Source organism: Rhineura floridana, chromosome 22 (assembly GCF_030035675.1).
Source record: "Rhineura floridana isolate rRhiFlo1 chromosome 22, rRhiFlo1.hap2, whole genome shotgun sequence".
Classification (NCBI taxonomy): domain Eukaryota; kingdom Metazoa; phylum Chordata; class Lepidosauria; order Squamata; family Rhineuridae; genus Rhineura; species Rhineura floridana.
Window position 1 is genome coordinate 19,201,090 of NC_084501.1, and position 19,715 is coordinate 19,220,804.

Genomic DNA, 19,715 nt, shown 5'->3' on the forward strand with positions numbered 1-19,715 from the left:
GAAGGAGAAAGGGGAATGTTTTTATATCAAAATTTCTTGCCGTGAATACAAAGAGCAAACGCATACAGAAATGTCCTGTTGTGTTAATACTGCTAGACTGCAATAGGGTCAGGCTTCACAGTAGCACCTCCTTTGTCCACACCACACCCCAAAACGCACCTTTCTGGAGTACACCGAGTGTAACAGGCCCACCCACCCCAGTCTGACCCACTTCCCGAAAGCATGTGTTTCTTCACTGCGACTGGCTCCCGCACATACTCAACAGGCAGCTCAATCCCAGCTAAAAGCGAAAGGCTGTTGTATTAAGACCTGCGATGGCCCATTCACACTGTTGTGCTGTGGTCGTAGGGCGGCGAGCGTGCATGTGTAAGCGTGGGTGTATTAATAAGCCCACAGCAAGGCCTGCCCACCTCTGTTTTTGTGCAGACGGTTGCTGTTGCAGCTCCACCAATCCGCTGCTGCATAAAAAAAAAGACATGCTTACCTCCTCCCCAAAATAACGTTAAGAGCCTGGCTGCTGGATCAGGCCAGAGGCCCCACCTAGCCCAGCAATCTGTTCTTAACAGTGGCCAACCAGATGCCTAGTGGAAGCCCGCAAGCAAGACCTGAGTGTCACGTCCACATTCAGTATCAAGGTAACTAAGATGATCTCTAAAGCAACCAAATTGCTCCTCTTCAGCTGGGAGGGGCAGACTTCAGGATGGCAGGATCCATTTGTGGTGGTGTTTTTTACTAGGACCCCAAGGTCTACCGGCCAGGGCCAGGGCCAAAGTAGCAGCTCAGGAGAGCACACCTTCACTTAAAATTAAGGAACAAGAAATAGGGACATATGCTCCACAAGGAAACTGGGTGGTATCCAACTTAAGGTTTCCTTAGAGCAGACCCAATGAAACTAATAGGCTTATCCTAGTCATGCTGATCAATTTCAATGGGTCTACCCTCTGCTTTCAGCATCCGAAGTGAGCTCACAGGCCCTCCACGCAAAAATCCACTCCTGGTTCTTTTCCTGCCCCGCCTGTTTTTGTTTCAGCAGCTTATTTTGGGGAAGAGGGAGAAGAGGCTTGCAGTCGCTGTTGTTAAAACTATCAGGAATCTGAAACCCTATTGAAAAATTACCCAGGCAGCTACCAGAAGATCCCAGTCAACTTACTGTCCACCTCCCCACTCTGTGCTCACATCCGGGCAACACACTGAATGCACATGTGAAGCACGTGGTTTCCCCCAAGGAATCTTGGGTACTGTAGTTGTACTCCTTGCAGAGCTACAATTCCCAGCAGCCTTACAAACGACTTCCTGGGATTCTTTGGGGGAAGCCATGTGCTTTAAATGAGTATTAAATGTGCTTTAAATGTGACCTAGAGTACTTGCACATGGCATCAATATAAAGGTGCTATTCAAGCTGCATGTAGTTAAGAGACAGGGCTTGCGGTTTCACTACCGTTGCACGGCACAAGCAAAGGAGCTGGTACCACTAGAGGGATTCTACACACCACGTTCTTTTTTAAAAGTTTCTAGTCCTTAAGGCAGGGGAGGGATTTATTAGTGGTTCAGGAAATTTCTCTTTGGAGTTCAGCGCTTTGGGTGGCTGGCTGTAGATCTGGACTAGCAGGGGGGCAGGAGGAAGGGAAAGTACGGAAGCCTATATAAATTTGTCTGGATCTATACAGGGAAGAGAATCCAGCTTTTCCTGTTTGCAGAATTTGGGTCCCCTTGGCAGGTTTTTTTTTTTTTTTTTTTTTAAATAGGTGCTCCCACACACACCCCATCACACAGTAGACACAGCACTGAGGAAAGGGGTCTGGAATTTTGCACTAACAAAATAAAGTCCCCAAATTGAGCAGCTGGAATTCAATGAAATCAAACTGACCTACATTCATTTATACTCCAGTTGTCGGAACTGCAAGATCTGTCCTTTTGGGGGGGGGGGGAGATGGGAAGGAGGGAGTCACTGCACACACTTTGAATTGTCAGTGAATGATGGAGAAACCAGGAAAGTAAAGCTGGGAAATGCTGACATCATTCTAGGGGAGGCAGTTGAAAGCGGAATAACCAGCAGCAGTGGCGCGTGAGGGGGAAGGAGGAGCAGCAGCGGTGCCCTCCTGGCAGCGGCACTGCACTCAGCAGGATGAGGGAGGTGCCTAGGTTGGGGGCGTTCTGGGTTGGTGGCCCTGCAGTGCACATGCAGGCGCTGCCCCCATCACCAACCACCTGCAGCTCCCCCTGAACCTTGCTGCTGCCTTGCCCCGTTCCAACCTGGCGAGCCTTAGGGCCACCGCTCTGCCTGACGTGCCACAGAGGACAGAAATTTGGAAGCTTCATAACTGTGCAAAGTAGCAAAAAATGTTCCCTCCCAAGCATTGGATTCCCTACCAGGATATTTTTCTGTGTATTTTTTTTTTAAAGTCAGAAAGCTGGCAAGCTGTTCTCTGCAGCAATGAGAGCCAGAAGCTTGCTTTAAGAAAAGATTCTGCTCGATTTGCCAGATCCCTTCCTCCTCAGCACCCTCTTGGGTGTAAAAATATCACACCCCGTTGCTGTGGGGCTTGCAAGAGAAATGGCTCGCGCATGAGGTGGGTGAACGTCGTGTCAAACAGAGCAAGCGGCGTCCAGTCCATTTAATGAAGTGTTGTGCAAAGGCACCCATTTTTAAAAAAAGCAGCAGAACACTTAAGACTCATTCCACAGCCGGCGCTACTTTGCAACACACGCTGGCTGCAGGGCACTGGGGGCAATCAATCGCTCACCCTGACACTCTTGCATTTGGGGCTGTCTAGACTTTCATTAGAGGGTAGGAAATTATCACAATTAAATCCCAGAGACAGTCTTCCCCCTCCTCCTCCTCCATTCACGCTCCATGTTGCAGTAAAGTTCACAGTTCGAAACCTGTCTGCCAAGCTGGAGTGAAACCGCCGTGTTGTTGTTTTTTAAGTGGATAGGAGGAACCAAGGAGGTGGTGGTATTCGTTCAAGTGTAAACGAAATCAGGGAGTATTAACACACCAACAGGATCTCCTGTTAGAATGTGTGCGTGTGCGTGATGGGACTGTTGTAGTGCACGGGTAAACAACGTGGTGCCCTCCAGATGTTGCTGAACCACATCTCCCATCATCCCTGACTATTGGCCACGCTGGTTGGGGCTGATGGGAGTTGGAATCATTGTTGGACAACTGGAGAGAAGATGTTGATACTACGGTTATTATGTGGGACATACCTCTTGTGCTTTAAAGACAGTGGACGACAGTCCGTGAGGGCGGCCGGGGCACTACTCTCAGCCAGCTGACCACTTCTCTGCCTTCTTACTTACATCCAGTTCAGAGAGTGGCCCTGCTTGTCAGCTTCTTCCTCCTTAGTCCTAATGTTGCCCTTGCAGTGCTCAGCAAGCAAGAGGAGGAGGAGGGGAGCAAAATTAGGATTAGTTGACTTAGCATTGGCTCTGGCTCTTGCTGGGCTCCCCGGCCTTCCGCCCCACCGACCCCATTGGTCACCAGTCCACCACTGTTAAGAGGAGTTTCACAGAGCAAGAATGTCAGAGGGGTACAGCACCACCCACTGCTGAAGCGCTAAGGAAGAAGCCAGCCCTGCCGAAAAGGAGCCTCCCTCTTCTCCAGCTGCTAACAGCTAAAATGATGCTGGAAACCCAGCCTCTTACTTTCAAGGGCTCCAAGCAACTTTGGGGTAACCTTGGCTGCAGAGACAGGACTCCCTGGAAGAGGAGGATATGCAAAAATGACAAAAAAGTCCCTTTACCAGGCCAAACACGTGATCAAAAGCCTCCCGAAGTAGATGAGTAAAAACTTAAATATGCAGCAAGTCTCCACACACCACAAGCATTATGTCCTGACTCAAAGAAACCGCTGGAGGCGGAGGGAGTTAGAAAGCGAACACGCAACACTCACAGCAAACCAGAAGTAGAAGCACACATACTGGATGCGGCGGGTGCCGTACATGGAAGGGTGCTGTTGCCTGCTCTTCCTGTTCACCCACACTATCTGTGGTCAGGTCCGCTGCAGAGGGACTGTCCCCCCACAAATCCCAAGAGGAGACGAAAGAATCAGTGATGCAACATTATTCCACCTGGGACATCTGCTCACCATCCGCCTCTGATTTGCTCACAATCAGAAGCAGAGCACAGGAGGCAGAAGCAAGCAGGAGGCGAGGACGTCTGCCTCTAACACCCTCCTAGGTGGTGAAATCAGGGGCGCCAACCTTGCCTCTCACTTTGAGGAAAAGCGACCAGGTCAGTAAGAACACAGTTTCAGTCCCTAGTGGGCGGAGGCCATGGTTCCCCAGAGAAACAGCGCGACTGGTGAATGACGCACAAATAGCCGGCGAGAGGGTAAGCAGCCCCCCTCCTCTTGGTCCTCTTTTTGTCGCCTGGGGTGCCACCTCTTCAGGTGACCCAGTAAAGGATGCAGAGGTTAAGCAAGGCCCTGGCAGGCAAGGCTGACATGATGCAGGGCTGGGCCTGAAGGAAGGAGGCCCATCTCGTTCACTTCACATCAAGGCCCGAGGCTGATCTCAGCAATGCGATTGCTGTGCACAATACCATAATTCGGAGAGGCCCACAGGTCACATCAAGAGTGCAAAACACAAGGGCCTCTCGCTGAGCTCCATCTCGAGAGGAGGAGGAAGAGAGGAGACTATGCTTTGTTCCCATCAGGGCAACGGAGCGTCGAACACTTATGACACACACACACACACAGCTGCCCTTTCGGGATTGAAGGAAAAACGTCACAAGCAGCAGCCATCCGCCTCTGCAAGATGTAGCCAATGAAACTGAACGGAACCTTTGCTTCCACCAATACGAAGAGAGGAGGTGGGAGAACGTCTCCTGGGGCAAGACAAGGAGGTCACACCTCGTAGTTGGGCAAGTAGCTGTAAGAGGGCCTGCTGGCTGATGGAGAGCTGCAGTTACATGGGAAGAGCCAGCAGATGACGAGACCTGGGTGGGGAAAGAGGGAAGGAGAGTTTGCCGTGCGCAGCTCATCGCAGAGCTTTGGCTGTAATGCAGGGATGGGGGACCCGGCACCCTCCAGATGCTGTCGGACTTCAGCTTCCATCAGCCCCAGGCCAGCACAGCAAACGGCACAGAATGGGGGGGGGGGCTGGAGTCAGGAAGGACACCCCTCGGCCGCCCCCTCGGATGTACCTCGGCCAAAGACTTCCCGCAGGAGGGCAATCTTGGGTTTGCGCGTATGCAACACTTCCCGCCGCGCCTCTTTCAGGAGCCGATTGCGCAGCTGCTCAATCGGGGTCTCGTCCGTGATGATGGAGACCAGCTGGGAGAAGAGAGGTGCGTAAAGCAGTGAGGAAATGTGCAAGGTGTGCTTTGAGAGAAAGAGAGGCACAAAAGCACTCTTGGTCCACATGATACTAAAGTACCCTTTCCACCCATTGCGCCGCCATCACTGCGGGGGAAGAGGGGATATTCCAGCTAAAGTTAGAAAGTTTGCCTACCTGTCCCTCTCTGCCTGAACAACACTCTAGGATGGCGGTGAAGCATCATAATCATGGTCATCTATTTGTATAAAGTCTCCCACAGTTCAACCGTGCTCAAGGTGGCTTAGGTTAAAAAAAAATCTGCTCTAACAATTACAAAAACAGAATAAAATGTCGGCGGTCGTAAACTAGAAGCTAGCAAAAATGTCTCAATAAATGTACAATAGAATTAAGCAGCCCCGCATAAATCCTAACCAGGGGTTGTATCCAATGCTAGTCCTGCTCAGAGGAGACCCACTCAAAGGAGCAAATGTGACTGGCTGAAGTTCATTAATTTCAAGGGGTGAACAGTAGCAAAAACAATGCCGTCTCTAACATTAGATCTTGGCCCCAACAAGACCTCTTCAACGCCATCCCACCCCAGTAGGTTCCAGGCACCCTGAGGAGCAGGCGGTCTTTCTCCACCAGCAGCAGGATGTTCTCTGGTGTCTTCAAGCGGCAGCAGCTGCTTTTGCACCGGAGTCAGTCAGGGCCCTGCTCTCCCAGGCCAGTGGGGAAAGGCCAGCAAAGCTGGGAGCAGCTCTGGCAGGGCTCACCGGTAAGAACATGGCTTTCAGGAGCACCAGCTGGAATGGGGGACCTCCACATCTCAGTGAGAAAAGCACACAGCTCTGATTCAGTCTCAGGCACCTCCAACCAACAAAGTGTCTCTTAGATAGAAGGGCTTGGAAAGACCCTCCCCTGCCCGAGACCTTAGAGAGCTGCTGCTAGTCAGAGCAGACAAGACCCAATCGCAGAGGACCACTCCCTATGCTGGGCGGGGCTTTTAGCTCAACGGTAGAGACCATTGCTTGACATGCAGAAGGCCCCAATACCAATCTCTGGCATTTTCAGCACAGCAAAAACCCCTGCCTGAGGCTGCAAGGAGCTGCTGCCAGTCAGAAGAGACAATACCGGGTTGGATGAACCAGTTGCCTGATTCTGTACAAGGCAGCTGCATGTGTTGTTCATACAGGACAGTGCCCATGCCATCACAGACAGTTTCTCTTCTGGTCCTTTACCCTGGCCTTTGACACCTCAAATGTATGTTTTCAATACCCATCCGATTCCTGTGATTGTAATTTGTTTTAATTGCTTTTAATATTAAATGTCTAACTGTTGTAACCTGCCCTATGACCTGCTGGTGAAGGGTGGGTAATAAATTTAACAACAACAACAACTTTGAAACAGTCTGTGAATTGTTTTGTTTAGCAGAAGGGCAAGCAACAACATTAAAAAGATTGTTTTTGTAGTTATTTGACAACCCTTCCCTGCATGCCTTAAAACTAACCTGGTCATAAAATATGACTGTGACAAAGAGCCCAAAGAGGATGGATTCCACCAGCAAGACGATACGGTGAGCGCTAGAGGTAGAGAAGGGAAAAGCGCAATCAGTTTATTATCTAGGAACACTACTACTCCACCTAGTTTTTCTGGAGGGACAACAGAGGGCACTGGACTTTTTCCATAGGGGCAGCTTGTGCAACACCCATACCAGACACCTGAAAAGAGCTTCCATGCAGGAACAGAAATGGCCAGAGTTGCTCATCAAAAATGTTTGTCTTTCCAACTGTGTGCGAAGATCACAGGCCAACACCGTCTCTTCCTGGCAGTGACTGGCACTGGTGTGGAAATTCACCATGCATCTGGAGAAATCCAACGTGATTGCAAGTCTGAAGGTTATGACCACAGTGCAGACAGGCAGCTACAAGCCAAGCCTAAAAGCCAGATGTTTTGCTGTTGTGGCAATACCCAATAATACACTGGTGGATGGGTCAGCAAATATGGAAACACAAACAGCACAATCCAATGCCAGTGCTAATAACAATAATGTTTTAACTCAGAACTCCATTGTGTCCAATACGGTTTACTCCTAGGTAAGTGCATGAGGATTGGAGCCAGTGGTGGTGGGGTGGTTAGAGTGCTGGACTCAGAGCTGGGAGACCAGAATTCAAATCCTCACTCAGCGATGAACCTCACTGGGTGACCTTGGCCCAGCCATCATCTCTCAGTCTAACCTACCTCGCAGGGCTATTGTGGGGATTCAATGAGGAGGGGGAGAACCAGGTACACCACCTTGAAAAAAGTGGGCTATAAACGCGATCAATAAAACAGACGCGCACACAGTTTATTTAAGGAACCCAGGGAAGTATTTATTTACAATTTTCCCCAAAAAAGCATTGCAATAAAGTGAAATAGTGCCTTTGCACTATTCACTGACCAGAATGTGGGACACTGGCAACAGCATGTCCCTGAGAAACTGGGCAGAGTGTTGCTTTGAAGCTTTGTGATATTCCCAGGGTTTCCTGGGAAGAGGATCGTCTGTTAAACCACTGCGGGAATTGTAGTTCTGCCAGGGGTGGGGGACAAGGATCTCTGAACAACTCTCAACACCCTGAACAAATGACAGTTCCCAGGATTCTTTGGGGGAAGGCACGGCTGTTTAAAGTGGCACAATAACGGCTTTAAATGCATAGCGCAGCTGGGGCCAGAGAGACAGGCAGGCAGATGAGGTGGCCCCAGCCGCTGCAGAATCCTGCCCTGCTTGGTGGAGCTGCAGATGAAATGAGTTAAATTGCTTTTATGTACGAAATTCTTTTAGCGTTGACGCTTTTATCATTTCAAATCGCTTCGAGCCATTGCAGAGGAAGTGATTCATAAATGAAAGGAAATAAACAAACATGCGGCCCCCAACAGATGGATTCCCTGCCGGGAATGCGGCCCTTGACAGACAAAAAGGCTCCCCCACCCAGACAGGGAGACTTTGAGCAGGAGGAGACAGTCAAGGAGGCTGTGGGGCTGGACAAAAGGAACAACGCCCAAACCTTGACTGCTGCCATTTTCTGGGGGGGGGGGGGGGGGGGCGAGAAGAAAAAAAGGAGGAGTGTGTGCTGCTGTTTTGCTCTTTAACAAAAAGCCCAGCCTGGAGCATCTTCCCCTCCCCTCGGCCCTGAGCCAACACTCTGGAATGCCAGCTGTTCTTGGCAAGAACTGTGTGACATGGCAATTTCTTTCCTTCTTTCTTTCTTTCTTTCAGAACTTTGGCAAGGCATCCACGGGGGCCTCTGGATCTCTCCCCCCCCTTTAAAAAGCACCTAGCCTGGCAGGAGGAAGGAGGGGGCACTTACATTTGGATGCGGTTGCCGGGAACGCCTCCTTCGGTTCCTTCTGCTTTCCCTGACGAGCTCTTGTCCGCGGGCCAAAGCCAGGTGGTCAAGACCAGCCCCATGGCGTAAAGGCTAGCCAAGCCTGTGGCCAGGAGAATCAGGTCAGCGAAGGCCGGGAGGCAGGGGAAAGGAAACACAGGGGGGAAAAGTTCATATATATATATATTCATCATCATCCCTCAGGGCGGCCTGTCATAAATTCCCAAGTATGGTCAGGACAGGACTGCAGGCTCACATCTGGAACCAAACCAACCAACCTGGCTTTCCATACAACTTTCAGCTGCTGTAGAAACCCAGGTTTCAATAAGCGTCTAGCCCCTCAAGAAGAGGAGACAAAAGGTTAGAAATGAGGGGTTCAGCTAAACACTTTATGGAAAGGTGGGGGAAATTATTTTTTTGGTCAAGGGCTGCATTCCCTTGAGGGCAATCTGAGTTCGTGTGTGGTGTGGGGTGCATTCTGGCAGTGCATGGGGCAGCAGTGTATGGCAAACTCAGATGTGCAGGGTCACTTCATGTTAGTCATAGCCAGGCCTCCTCCCCCTTTTCTTCTGTGGGGTTGAGAATGAGATCCTTGTTCATGCCTTCTCCCACAAGAGGCATCCCTAGGAGCCAATAACCATGAAAGGGGTGTGTTAGCTACTGAGAAGACTCTTCTCAGTGGCAGACTCACCTTTCACTCTGATTGGCTCCAATCAGCAGGAAAGGTCAAGAAACATGTTAGAAGACTCTTCTCAGCAGCTAAGACACTCCCCTTTCATGCTGATTGGCTCAAAGGATGCTGTGCACACAGGGACCCTGCTCCCAAAAAAGTAAAAGGTCTAAGACCTCTTGAGACCCTGGACGACTACACCTCTGGCATGGGGTTGAAACTAGTCGTGGGTGGGACTACCCTTTTGTCTTTCTTTTTTCTCTCTTGATACCCCTGTTTCTCTCTCCTCTCTCTCTGATACCCCCCTCCCTCTCCCTCCCCCCCCCTCTCCCTCTCTGACACCCCCACCTCTCCCTCCCACTCTCACACCCTCTTCCTCTCCAGCTAGCAAGCTGCCTGGGAGGGACAGGTCGCTCTTCTTAGAGATCCAAACTGATCACCTGAAGAGGGCTTCCGACATCAGGCCAAGGGCCACAGGTTGCCCGCCCCTGCTTTACAGAAAGGACTAGTTTTGCTAAGGGGAGAGAGAAAGGTGGCATCATGCAGGTGTCTTGGAAGGTAGCTCTAGGCCTAGATGGAGAGGCCAGGCGCTGCAGAGGGCAAATCTGGCAAAGGGCCCCCCCGCACAGCCGTCATGCCCACTTTTGCATGGAGCAAAAGGGCTGGAAGGAGCAACAAGCCTCTTGGCTGATGGGGGCTGAGCTGGGGTAATGAAGGGCATGGAAAGGTTAAGAAGGCAATAAAGAAGCAGGGTGACTTGTGCAGGAACCTTCATGCCCACCACATGCCCTGCAGGCAGCGATGGGATGGGCGGGTGGGTTGGGAACAAGAAGGTGTGCACCCTCAGCATGCAAGGACCCTCAGCCCTCAAAGAGACAAGAGAAACTGATCAGAAGCTGAGAACAATCCCAAAGTTTACACTGTAAGAAAAGGGAGTAAGGCATGCCTGGGATGAGAGCGGCCTCCAGTGGAGAAAGACAGCAACTGCTGCATTGATTCTGGAGATTCACGTTTAATAAACTGTGCTGGATCTACTTCAGTGAGCACAGAGCAGTGCCAGTCTCCCAAGGCCCACAGCACTCTTCAGACAGGAACAAGGGCAGCTCAACCAACGACACCTTTTTTAACAAAATTGATGGCAAAAGCAACAGGCCCTCAGACGCCCATGGGACGGCGGAACCACTGAGCAAGGAGATTGATCGCAGCAGCTAGTACCCATAATGCCCTGGGCCCCAACTCCCTCCCTCCGAACCACAGCTGGGGGTCGCCATCCCCGACCTACCTGTATAGAAGAGAAACTGGATGAAGTATTTCTGGTTGAGCTCCCCCACGCAGTTGTTGATCCTACAGAGGAAGGGTTTGTGCGGGTTAAGACGACGGTGCGGCAACAAATCATGACATGAAATAAAAAGGGCCTGCTGCCTCTGGCTCCCAGAGAGGGGCAGGGGTGGGCTTAAGCTCTCTTGCTGGGCCTGTTGTTTCGTGGAACAAGCTAGGACCTCCTCTCCCCTTGCCAAGAAGCGAGGGGAGCAAAGGGCCCCATCCACCCGCACCCCCTCCCAGCTCGAGACTAGCCCTCCAGGGCAGGTGGATTCTCACCAAGGGCAGTGATGGTCCATGCGGCGCACACAGCGGTGGCAGACGCGGCAGTGGTGCGCCCGGGGTGGCCGGTACGTCTCGCAGTGGTTACACACCGTCCAGTCCTCGTTGTTCTAGGGAGGCAAAGGAAGAGGGTGGCAGAGGAACCAGAAATGGAGGGCCTGTTGTGGCAGGAGCCGCCATGTCCTGCTCTGCTCCCGGAACCGATTTAGGGGGAAGGGTGCTCCTGGGAGAAGGGCGACACGGCCACCCCTTCTCAAGGGCAAGACACCCAGAACCGCCATTAACAGCAGCTGTAGCTGCGATGGTTGGGCATGCTTTTGCCTCCTCCTGTTTTCCTCGCGTGTCGTGCCTTTTGAGACTGTAAGCCTGAGGGGCAGGGGCCGTCGTGCATACTGATTTGAAGAGGGGGGCGGGGGGCATAAACGCCGCAAATAAACAAATCATAAAGGGAAAATTAACGCCATCTGCCTCAGGCAGACTTGCGGCCTTCAGTTTTGAGACTAAACCTTTGGTCAGGGCTGTCCCGCTCCAGACAGAACATCCTAAGAACATCCAAACAGCCCTGCTGGGTCAGGCCAAAGGCCTATCTAGTCCCATCCTGCTTCCCTCGTAGCCAAATGCTCCTCCTAGGGCTGGCTCCAGGTCCGAAGGGGTCCCAGGAGGAGAACTTTCTGAGGGGGCCCTCCTTTGTCGCTGGGCTCTGCTGACCCCATCTGGCAGCGCTGGCAGTACTCCAGGCAGGTAGATTCAGAAGAGTCTAGGTTGATCAGGGTCACAGCTGAGTGGCACAGCATCCGCTTTGCATGCAGAAGGTCCCGAGTTCGACCCCTGGCATCTCCAGGTAGGGCTGTTAATGTCCCTCACCTGAAACCCTGGAGGGCCTCTGTGGACAATGCTGAGCGAGACAGACCTGCATTCCTGCATAGATCTCTGCAAAAAACTACAGCACTCGGGAAAAGGAACTGCCATGATCCGAACGCAGGATGGGGGAACCCGTTGCCCTGCGTTCCACATAGAAGCCCCTGCCCCTAGGCCCAGGGTGAGGAACCTGCGGCCCTCCGGATGTCGCTGGACTCCAACTCCCATCATTCTAACCATCAACGATGCTGGCAGGAGCTAATGAGAGTCCAGAAATATCTGGAGGAGGGCCACAGAGTCCCCAGCCTGAGCCTACAGACAGGAGGTGCCTATGCAGAACCTATAGGCGACAGGCTTCCAGGAGAAGGACTCTAGCCCCACTGAGGTAGCCCTGCCGTTATGGAACCACATTCAAAAGGTTCAACTTGTGAGCCCTCCAGAACATTGCTGGGCTACACCTCGCATCCTCCCTGACCGTTGCTCACGCTAGCCGAGGCTGATGGGAGCTGCAGCCCGATTTACAGGGCCAACAGCTTCCTTGCCCCTAGGCTAAAAGAAAGGCAGCTTCCCCACCATCACCACCCCAGGCAGTGAAGACTGGTGGCTCAGTGGATCCGCTCCGGGTTTTAGTCTGAACTTTCTGGGAGCTAGGTTTCAGCACCTTGGACAGGTCCTAAAAAGTCTGGACTAAAACCCTGAGTGGATTCACTGTCCTACTGACACCAGAACCACTAGTCTCTACTGCCCCCGGGGTTCAGAATCCTCGCCAGATGCAGTGGTCACCAACTCACACGGCTGTTCTTGTGTGATGCGCTGCCACTGCTACTCCGCAGGTCAGAGAAGTCAATGGCTGTGTCAGGGAGCGGGACCATGCCTGAAAGAGAGCCAAAGGTAAGGCTGGGTGTGAGCAGGTCAGTCAAGCTTGGTGCAAGCAGGGTGTCATGCGAGCGACTTAATCATCAATCCCCCTTCCCAGGGAACTCTGGGAACTGTAGCTCAATGAGGGGAACAGGGGTCTCACAACTCTCTGCACCCTTAACAAACTACAGTTCCCAGGATTCTGTGGGGGAAGCCACAACTGTTTAAAGTGGTAGTGCCTTGAATGTATGGTGCATATATGCGCCATACATTCAAGGCACTACCACTTTAAACAGTTGTGGCTGACAGTCCAGACTCTGTGAGTTCCAATCCCCGCTCGTGTCTCCTGGGTGTCAAGGGCCAGCTAATGATCCCCCCACAGCAAGTGACTCAGGGGTTACATGCCCTGCCACCTGTGCAGCTGTGGGCAAGCTGCAGAGTCCCAAGGAGCCCGGTTGCCCCCCAGTCAGCTTGTGCAGCCGTGGCAAGCTGAGCAGGCCCTTGGCAGCTGCGGAGGACTAGCCTCAGAGGGAAGCAATGGGAAACCCCCTCTGAATACCACGAAATCCCTATTCAGAGGGTAGCCAGAAGTCGGGATCGACTTGATGGCAGTCCATTCCCACATATATGTTCTGTCCTATCTGTACGTACACACACACACACAGGGATAGGACAGAACAGGCAGGAGACAGACTGGTGAAGAAATTAAGCAATTATTTTCACACCCATCTACTTGGCTCTTTCTGCAGCCCCTCTCTCACATGCACCTGCCATTCACTTCCTCTTTGCTTTTGAGCATGCATTCGTGCCCTTAAGGCATTCCCCCTCACAAAGGCCTTAAAGGCATCCCACAAAGGTGCGCTGCAGGGAGGGGCAGCCTGCCGGCCTTCAGGTGCTGTTGCACCTCCCATCATCCCTGCCTGTTAGCCATGCAAGCTGGAGCTGGTGGGAGTGGGAGTCCTGCAGCATCTGGAAGGCCACAGATGATCCCCAACCATGGTGTGCTCCTTATATCCACCATAAGCTTATTTCCTGCAAAGATGAAAAAGGTACATTTCTCGTTCCAGCTTTTGAAAGTGCTTTCTGCTGCAACAAAAAGCCCAGTTTTAATTTCCTAATCAACACGTCTTTTGTGTGCTTCTGCACTGCTAATCGATATATAATCAGGACATGGGTCTGTGTCAGTCCAGAACCTAGGAAGAGTCTGCAGGATTCAGGCCAGTGGCCCACCTAGTCCAGCACCCTGTTCTTACAGTGGCCAACCAGATGCCTCTGGGAAGTCCACAAGCAGGTCCTGAGTGCAATGGCAATTCTCCCCTCCTGCAGTTTCCATCAATTGGTATTCAGAAGCATACTAAGGAGACAGAGCACAGCCATTGTGGCTACTAGTCACTGATAGCCTTCTCCTCCACGAATTGGTCTAATTCTCTTTTAAAGTCGTCCAAGTTGGTGGCCATCGCGGCCTCTTGTGGGAACAAATCCCATAGCTTCACTATGCATTGTGTGAAGAAGGAACTTTCTTATGTCTGCCCCAAATCGTCCAGTCACTGGCCCCTTTTTTATTCCTTGCAGTTCTTTTAATAGCTACCATAGTTAGGTACAGACCCTCCAGGTCCAGAGGCAGTATGCCTCTTGAGTATGAGCGCCATGGGACAAAGAGGCAGGGGTGACTTTCGCCATCACACCCTGCTCCTGACTTTCCCCAGGAGCACTCGAAGGATTTTTGGTCTGACCCAGCAAGCCCATCCTTTTATTTTTAAGCAAACAAATCACAGAAAAATCTGACTGTGCATGGAATGACTAAGATGTCTCCCTCCCCTCCTTCCAAAGTATATCATGAACTAAACAAACCCCAACAAATGGGAACAGAACAAACTTCTAACAATGATGCAGGCATATTTCTCAACCGAGATGTTCCATCTCTGAGTGACGCCAACAAACCACATTTGCTCAATAAATATTTTGATTTTGCAGTTGGAGAGAGAAAGAGAGAGAAAATGAAATGCACAGAGCAGGCTGATTAATTTAAATAATGCCACTTCAGCTTTCTGTCCCAGATGCCCCTGGCAAAAGATGATGGATGACCTCTCTCTCTGGCTACACAGATAATAAACACTCCTGAAGATCCACAGGCCCGAGGGCCCCTTTTCAGGGTAAGACGACACTTCCAAGGAAGCCAAGGCGACGACCTTCAGCTGGATCCCAGCAAGCACTTCTGGAAAAATAACACCCGCCAAAGAGTGAGCAAGGAATCGCTGGTCACTGCAGCTGCTTTGCTTGGATATGCTGAAAAAAGCAGCAAGGCAGAAGAGGCAAGAGCCTCGCAATGGGCATGGCCCATACCGTGTCATCAAGAAGATGGTTGTAGCACAGCATCAGGAGAGGGAGACTGGGCACCCCGGGAATCTCCACTTTCGTGGTTTGAAAAAGAATTAACCCATAGCCCTTCCATTTGCAGAGAATGACAGGGAGAGAAGAGTTTGTTTTTCTGCAAAAGGTAGTGAAAGACAAGGAAGAGGGAAGAAAACTTCTAAATGGCACAATGTTGGGGGGGGGGAAGCCTTGTAAAATCAGGCACAGGTCCATCTAGTCCAGAATTCTGTCTTTGACAGAGGCTGACCAGATGCCTCTTGGTGACCCATAAGCAGCGCAAGAAGGTGAAGCCCAATCCTGGACCATTGGTCATCGCAAAAATGCAAGCAGTTTTGAAGTACATTTTGGCACGGGGAGTTCCTAGCACGTTGCACAAAAAAATTCTCAGATCAGAGGTACCGGTGGTGTCATGATGTGACTAACATCATGTAAGAAATTGTTATTTTAGTGTGGCGGCACCAGCTCTTTGGAACTCCCTATTGACACCAGGCAAGTACCTTTGCTGTATTCTTTTCGGTGCTTGCTTAAAATGTTTTTGTTTAGGCAAGCCTGTCCAGACACCCAGATGTTGATGTCTTTTAATCTCTTTTTAGTCTGTTGCTGTTTTAATTGTTTAAAAATGTTTTTAATTACTTGTCCTTACCACTGTTTTAGCAATAATTTTAACGTCTTTTATATATCGCTTAGAGGTTTTTTACAATCAAGTGGTGTATAAATTTTGTTAATAAATAAACACATTACATCAGACGCCTGGAGAGTGAGCAGTTCCCATCATCATATCCGCCCCAGCCCCAGAGCCTTCACTAGTTTCCTCTGTCACCAGGAAGCCCCAATTGTCTGGGTGAAGAGATCTCTCTCTCCTGCCCCCCCCAACTCTGCCCCAAGGACCAAACCATTTGGTGATACCTTCTCATCAAAATTTGATCATGGACGAGGGGACTGACTTGGTGTATATTACTGAGACTTGGGTTGGTGAGCTGGACGGCCTGGATTCCACCCAACTTTGCCTGCCCAGGTACTCAGTGCAGCACCAACACAGGTTGGCGGGTCAGGGTGGGGTTGCAGTCATTCATTAAAAACAAAAAATCAGTCTGCATCATCATGACAGAATTATGCATGGTGGGTAGAAAGCAGACAGAGAAAAGCATTTCTCCCTCTCTCGTAGCACTAGAACTCATGGACATCCAATGAAGCTGAACGCTGGAAGATTCAGGACAGACGAAAGGAAGAACTTCACGCAGTACATAGCTAAACTGTGGAATTTGCTCCCACAAGGGGATCTTGTTGGTGTACCACCTGCCCCGCTGCCCAAAAACTTTCCTGTCTGAGCTGGTGGAGGCAATGTCTGGTATGGTCTTCAACCCAAAGATGGTAGTTCTGGGGGACTTCAATATCCAGGCCAACTCCACCTTATCTGATCCACCTCAGGGCTCCAGTGGCCACCATAACAAGCACAGGGCTGTCTCAATATATGATGCAGCCAAAGTATATTGCAAGTCATTCCATCTGGTCTTTGCCACAGAGTGGATTGGGAATGAAGCAATGAATATGTTGTCATTAGTCTCTGGTGAGATTTAGACTGACTGTGACTGCCCCCCACTTGTGAGATACTTATAGAACCCCAATACATATAATCAAAGGGATTCCTGAATGCTTTAGAGTATTTTCCAGGCGACACAGCTGGCAATTTGGTCATGCCCCTGGTCTCGCTGTGGAATGGTAAAATAGCAAGGACAAACTGGCGGAATTGCTCCCAAGCCATGGGACATTCTTGCGCAGTTTATGAGGTGTCCAACTGTGGAATGCCCTCTTGACGGAAGCATGCCTGGCGCAGATTCTAGTTGGATGGTTTACTCCTCTCAACTTTATTGTATCACTGATTTGTTACATAATGTGTTATATTATTATTTTTAATGGATTGTATACTGCTCTGAAACCCACTTTTGGCTGAAAGGCAGTTTACATTTTAAAAATAAGAAACAACTATAAATAGATTTCTTTCCTCCTCCGTATTAATTGTCTGAAGCTGAAATCCTATGCCTATGTATACTTGTGAGTAAGCCCTATTAGGCACAGTGGGACCTACTTCCAAGCACCTAGGGATAGGACTGCGGTGCAATCCTTTCAAAAATGTCATTTAAGGTTGTGGACAATGTTATCCCATCTTATGAGTTCCATAAGGTAACCATGTGTTGGGGGGGGGAGAGAGAGAGAGAGAGAACACACATTGGTGGCTGGTCTGTTAGGGTGATTGGGACACTGCTCCCACCAACATCAGTCTGTCCTCAGCCCTTGTAGAACTCATGGGGGGGGGAGGATGGGGACAAGACTAGAATGAGCTGGCTCCGCCTCTCATTGGCTATGGCTCCGCCTGCTGTGGGCCTCCCTGCCTTCCGCCCTACCAGCCACCACTGTGTTAGAGCAAAACAATCCTTTTGCGTGAGAGCTGATGATACCGGCAGGGCCTCAGAGGTCTCCAGGCGAAGGGTGAAAGCGGCTTACCTGGGTCAGCAAAGACAGCCCGCGTGTGGCAGGCCAAGAGCATCACGACAATGAAGTTGAACACCACGGCATGGAACGGACACCACAGGCTGCGACAAACAGAAGCAATGATGTCATCAGCACCTTGCAAGCTTTCTGTTTTGTTTTTCCTTTCGTCCTCTCCCCAACAGCTTTCCCAGGAGGCTAACGCAGTGAAATTTGAGAGTCCATTCTATCCCTGGGTCATCATAACAATCCCTAACTCTTATTATCCAGTTGCAAAGAATGCATTCCGACAGCCAAGCAGGGATCAACTTACAAATGCAGCAAGCTCCAAGTTATTTTATGGTAGAAAGGGAGCACATTCACATTTTTATTAGGGCTGGGATCCACAAGGCACCCAGGGATTCGACATACCGAATGGGATTTTTGATATATATTTTTCCTGTCGTGTTTTTGACACTCCTGACTTTCAAAAGTTGGCATTGAGGGTGTAAAGGGGAAGGAACTTTGTCATCCAAGGTTGATGTTTTGGAAACCCCAGCACACCAACCGAGTCACACATTTATACGGCTCCTGGCCTACAAATAAACTGACACTGCTGGGCTACTCAGAAATAAAATCCCATCATTTTCAGTTATGCTTACTCAGTGTATTTAGGATTGCAGCTGAGATTAGCCAAGCTCCAGGAGCTCTTAAAGGTGGGGAACCAGGAAGGAAAAAAGGCACGCTTAGGCCCTGTAAGAAAAACATCGCACACAAACATAACAGCTTTGCTGGACTGGACAAAAAGGTACCTCTAGTCCAGCATCCACCTTCACAAAGCAGCCTGGTCAATGCTTGTTGAAATGCCACCAGCAAGGCTGTAAGGAAAAAGCCCTTCCTCCCCAGTAATCTCCCAGCAATGGGGCTTCAGTGGTAGACTACCTCTTGACATGGAGTTTCCATGTAACCATCACGACTAATAGCCATTAATAAGACTTCTCTGCCACGACTTTGGATTGTGCAACTTGTCGTCATCCTGAAAATACATGACCTAAACAGCAGAATGCACATCCATATATATATATATAAAAAAGTAAGGCTGCAGTCCTCTTCCCACTTATCTAGGAATAAATCCCAATGGTACTTACTTTTGAACAGACATATATTATTAGCCTTCTTTGCTATCTTTTCGGCGCCAGGTAAAGACCTACCTCTTCGCCCAGGCATTTTAAAAATTTTAAAATTTGAATTTAAAATTGAAAATTTTTAATTATGTTTTATTGTGTTTTTGTATTTTAACCTGTTTTATTATGCTGTGCACCGCCCTGGGAGCTTATTGCTATAGGGCGGTCTAGAAATGTAATAAAATAAATAAATAAATAAATAAATATTATTGTTGTTGTTGTTGTTGTTATCACCATCATCATAATTTCTGAAGCACCTAAACTTTTCTAAGCACTGTACATTATTATGATTGTTATGAGCCATGAAGCTCATTGGGTGACATTCGGCCCATCACTGCCTCTCAGCTTAACCTACCTCACAGGGTTGTTGTGAGGATAAACTGGAAAAAAGGAGAACCATGTATGCCACCTCAAGCACCTTGGGGGAAAGGAGGGATGTAAATTCAATAATAAATAGTTTAATAATGAATACATGCTTAGTGCCAAAACAGACTTCCAAAAAAGATAAGAAACCAAAAATGGCTTCTTACAAAAAGGTAAAGCCAGCCCCCGCCCATGGCTCACCGTCTAATAGACACAATGCAAAAAGAAAAAGGAAGTGGAAGGGAAGAGGAAATCAAACACTGGTGCAGCCGCTCCTTTATTGGCTGATGGAGAAGGTCAGATTGGTGTCCCACTGGCTAGGATGTTCTTCCTGGGAAGTGGGGGGGGGGAGCTTCCAGGTGGCCCTTGGTGTCCTTGCAGAGGCCACAGTATGACACCCTACATAGGAACGCACTGTGCATATGTTTAACAAATCTCCTTTGAAAGCCCACTAAGCATTCTGCCATCACGTCTTGTGGCGGTAGACTTCATAAAGTAAGCTGTCCTTAACAGCCACTCTATGTTCATCCAAATAACTAACACAGCAGGCCTCTATTCCATACAGACCCCCTTTGATCCCTCTCTCTACACGCCCCTTCAAGACCTCCTTCCACTGCTCCCAAGCTCTGATGCCACAATCCACTTTTCTTCAGTAAGCTTATCATCCAAGGTTGAGTGCCCTAAGCATGTGAAAAAATTCACACACACACACATACCT

General features: G+C 49.9%; 1 protein-coding gene across 2 annotated transcripts in view; it reads right to left on the bottom strand.

Moving 5' to 3' along the window:
* Positions 1-19,715, bottom strand: part of LOC133375133 (palmitoyltransferase ZDHHC3-like) — a 25,719-nt gene continuing 6,004 nt past the window's right edge. The window contains exons 2-11 of one of the 2 annotated variants that reach the window (XM_061606681.1): positions 18,393-18,501; positions 18,113-18,203; positions 17,487-17,575; positions 12,545-12,627; positions 10,893-11,005; positions 10,576-10,637; positions 8,606-8,726; positions 6,769-6,841; positions 5,149-5,278; positions 1-4,941 (exon numbers count right to left, since the gene is read on the bottom strand). In XM_061606681.1, the coding sequence (XP_061462665.1) occupies positions 4,850-4,941; positions 5,149-5,278; positions 6,769-6,841; positions 8,606-8,726; positions 10,576-10,637; positions 10,893-11,005; positions 12,545-12,627; positions 17,487-17,575; positions 18,113-18,203; positions 18,393-18,402 (864 nt within the window). In that variant the 5' untranslated portion in view covers positions 18,403-18,501 and the 3' untranslated portion in view covers positions 1-4,849. The remainder of the gene's footprint in view (positions 4,942-5,148; positions 5,279-6,768; positions 6,842-8,605; positions 8,727-10,575; positions 10,638-10,892; positions 11,006-12,544; positions 12,628-17,486; positions 17,576-18,112; positions 18,204-18,392; positions 18,502-19,715) is intronic. The other variant, XM_061606680.1, reaches the window with a different exon arrangement.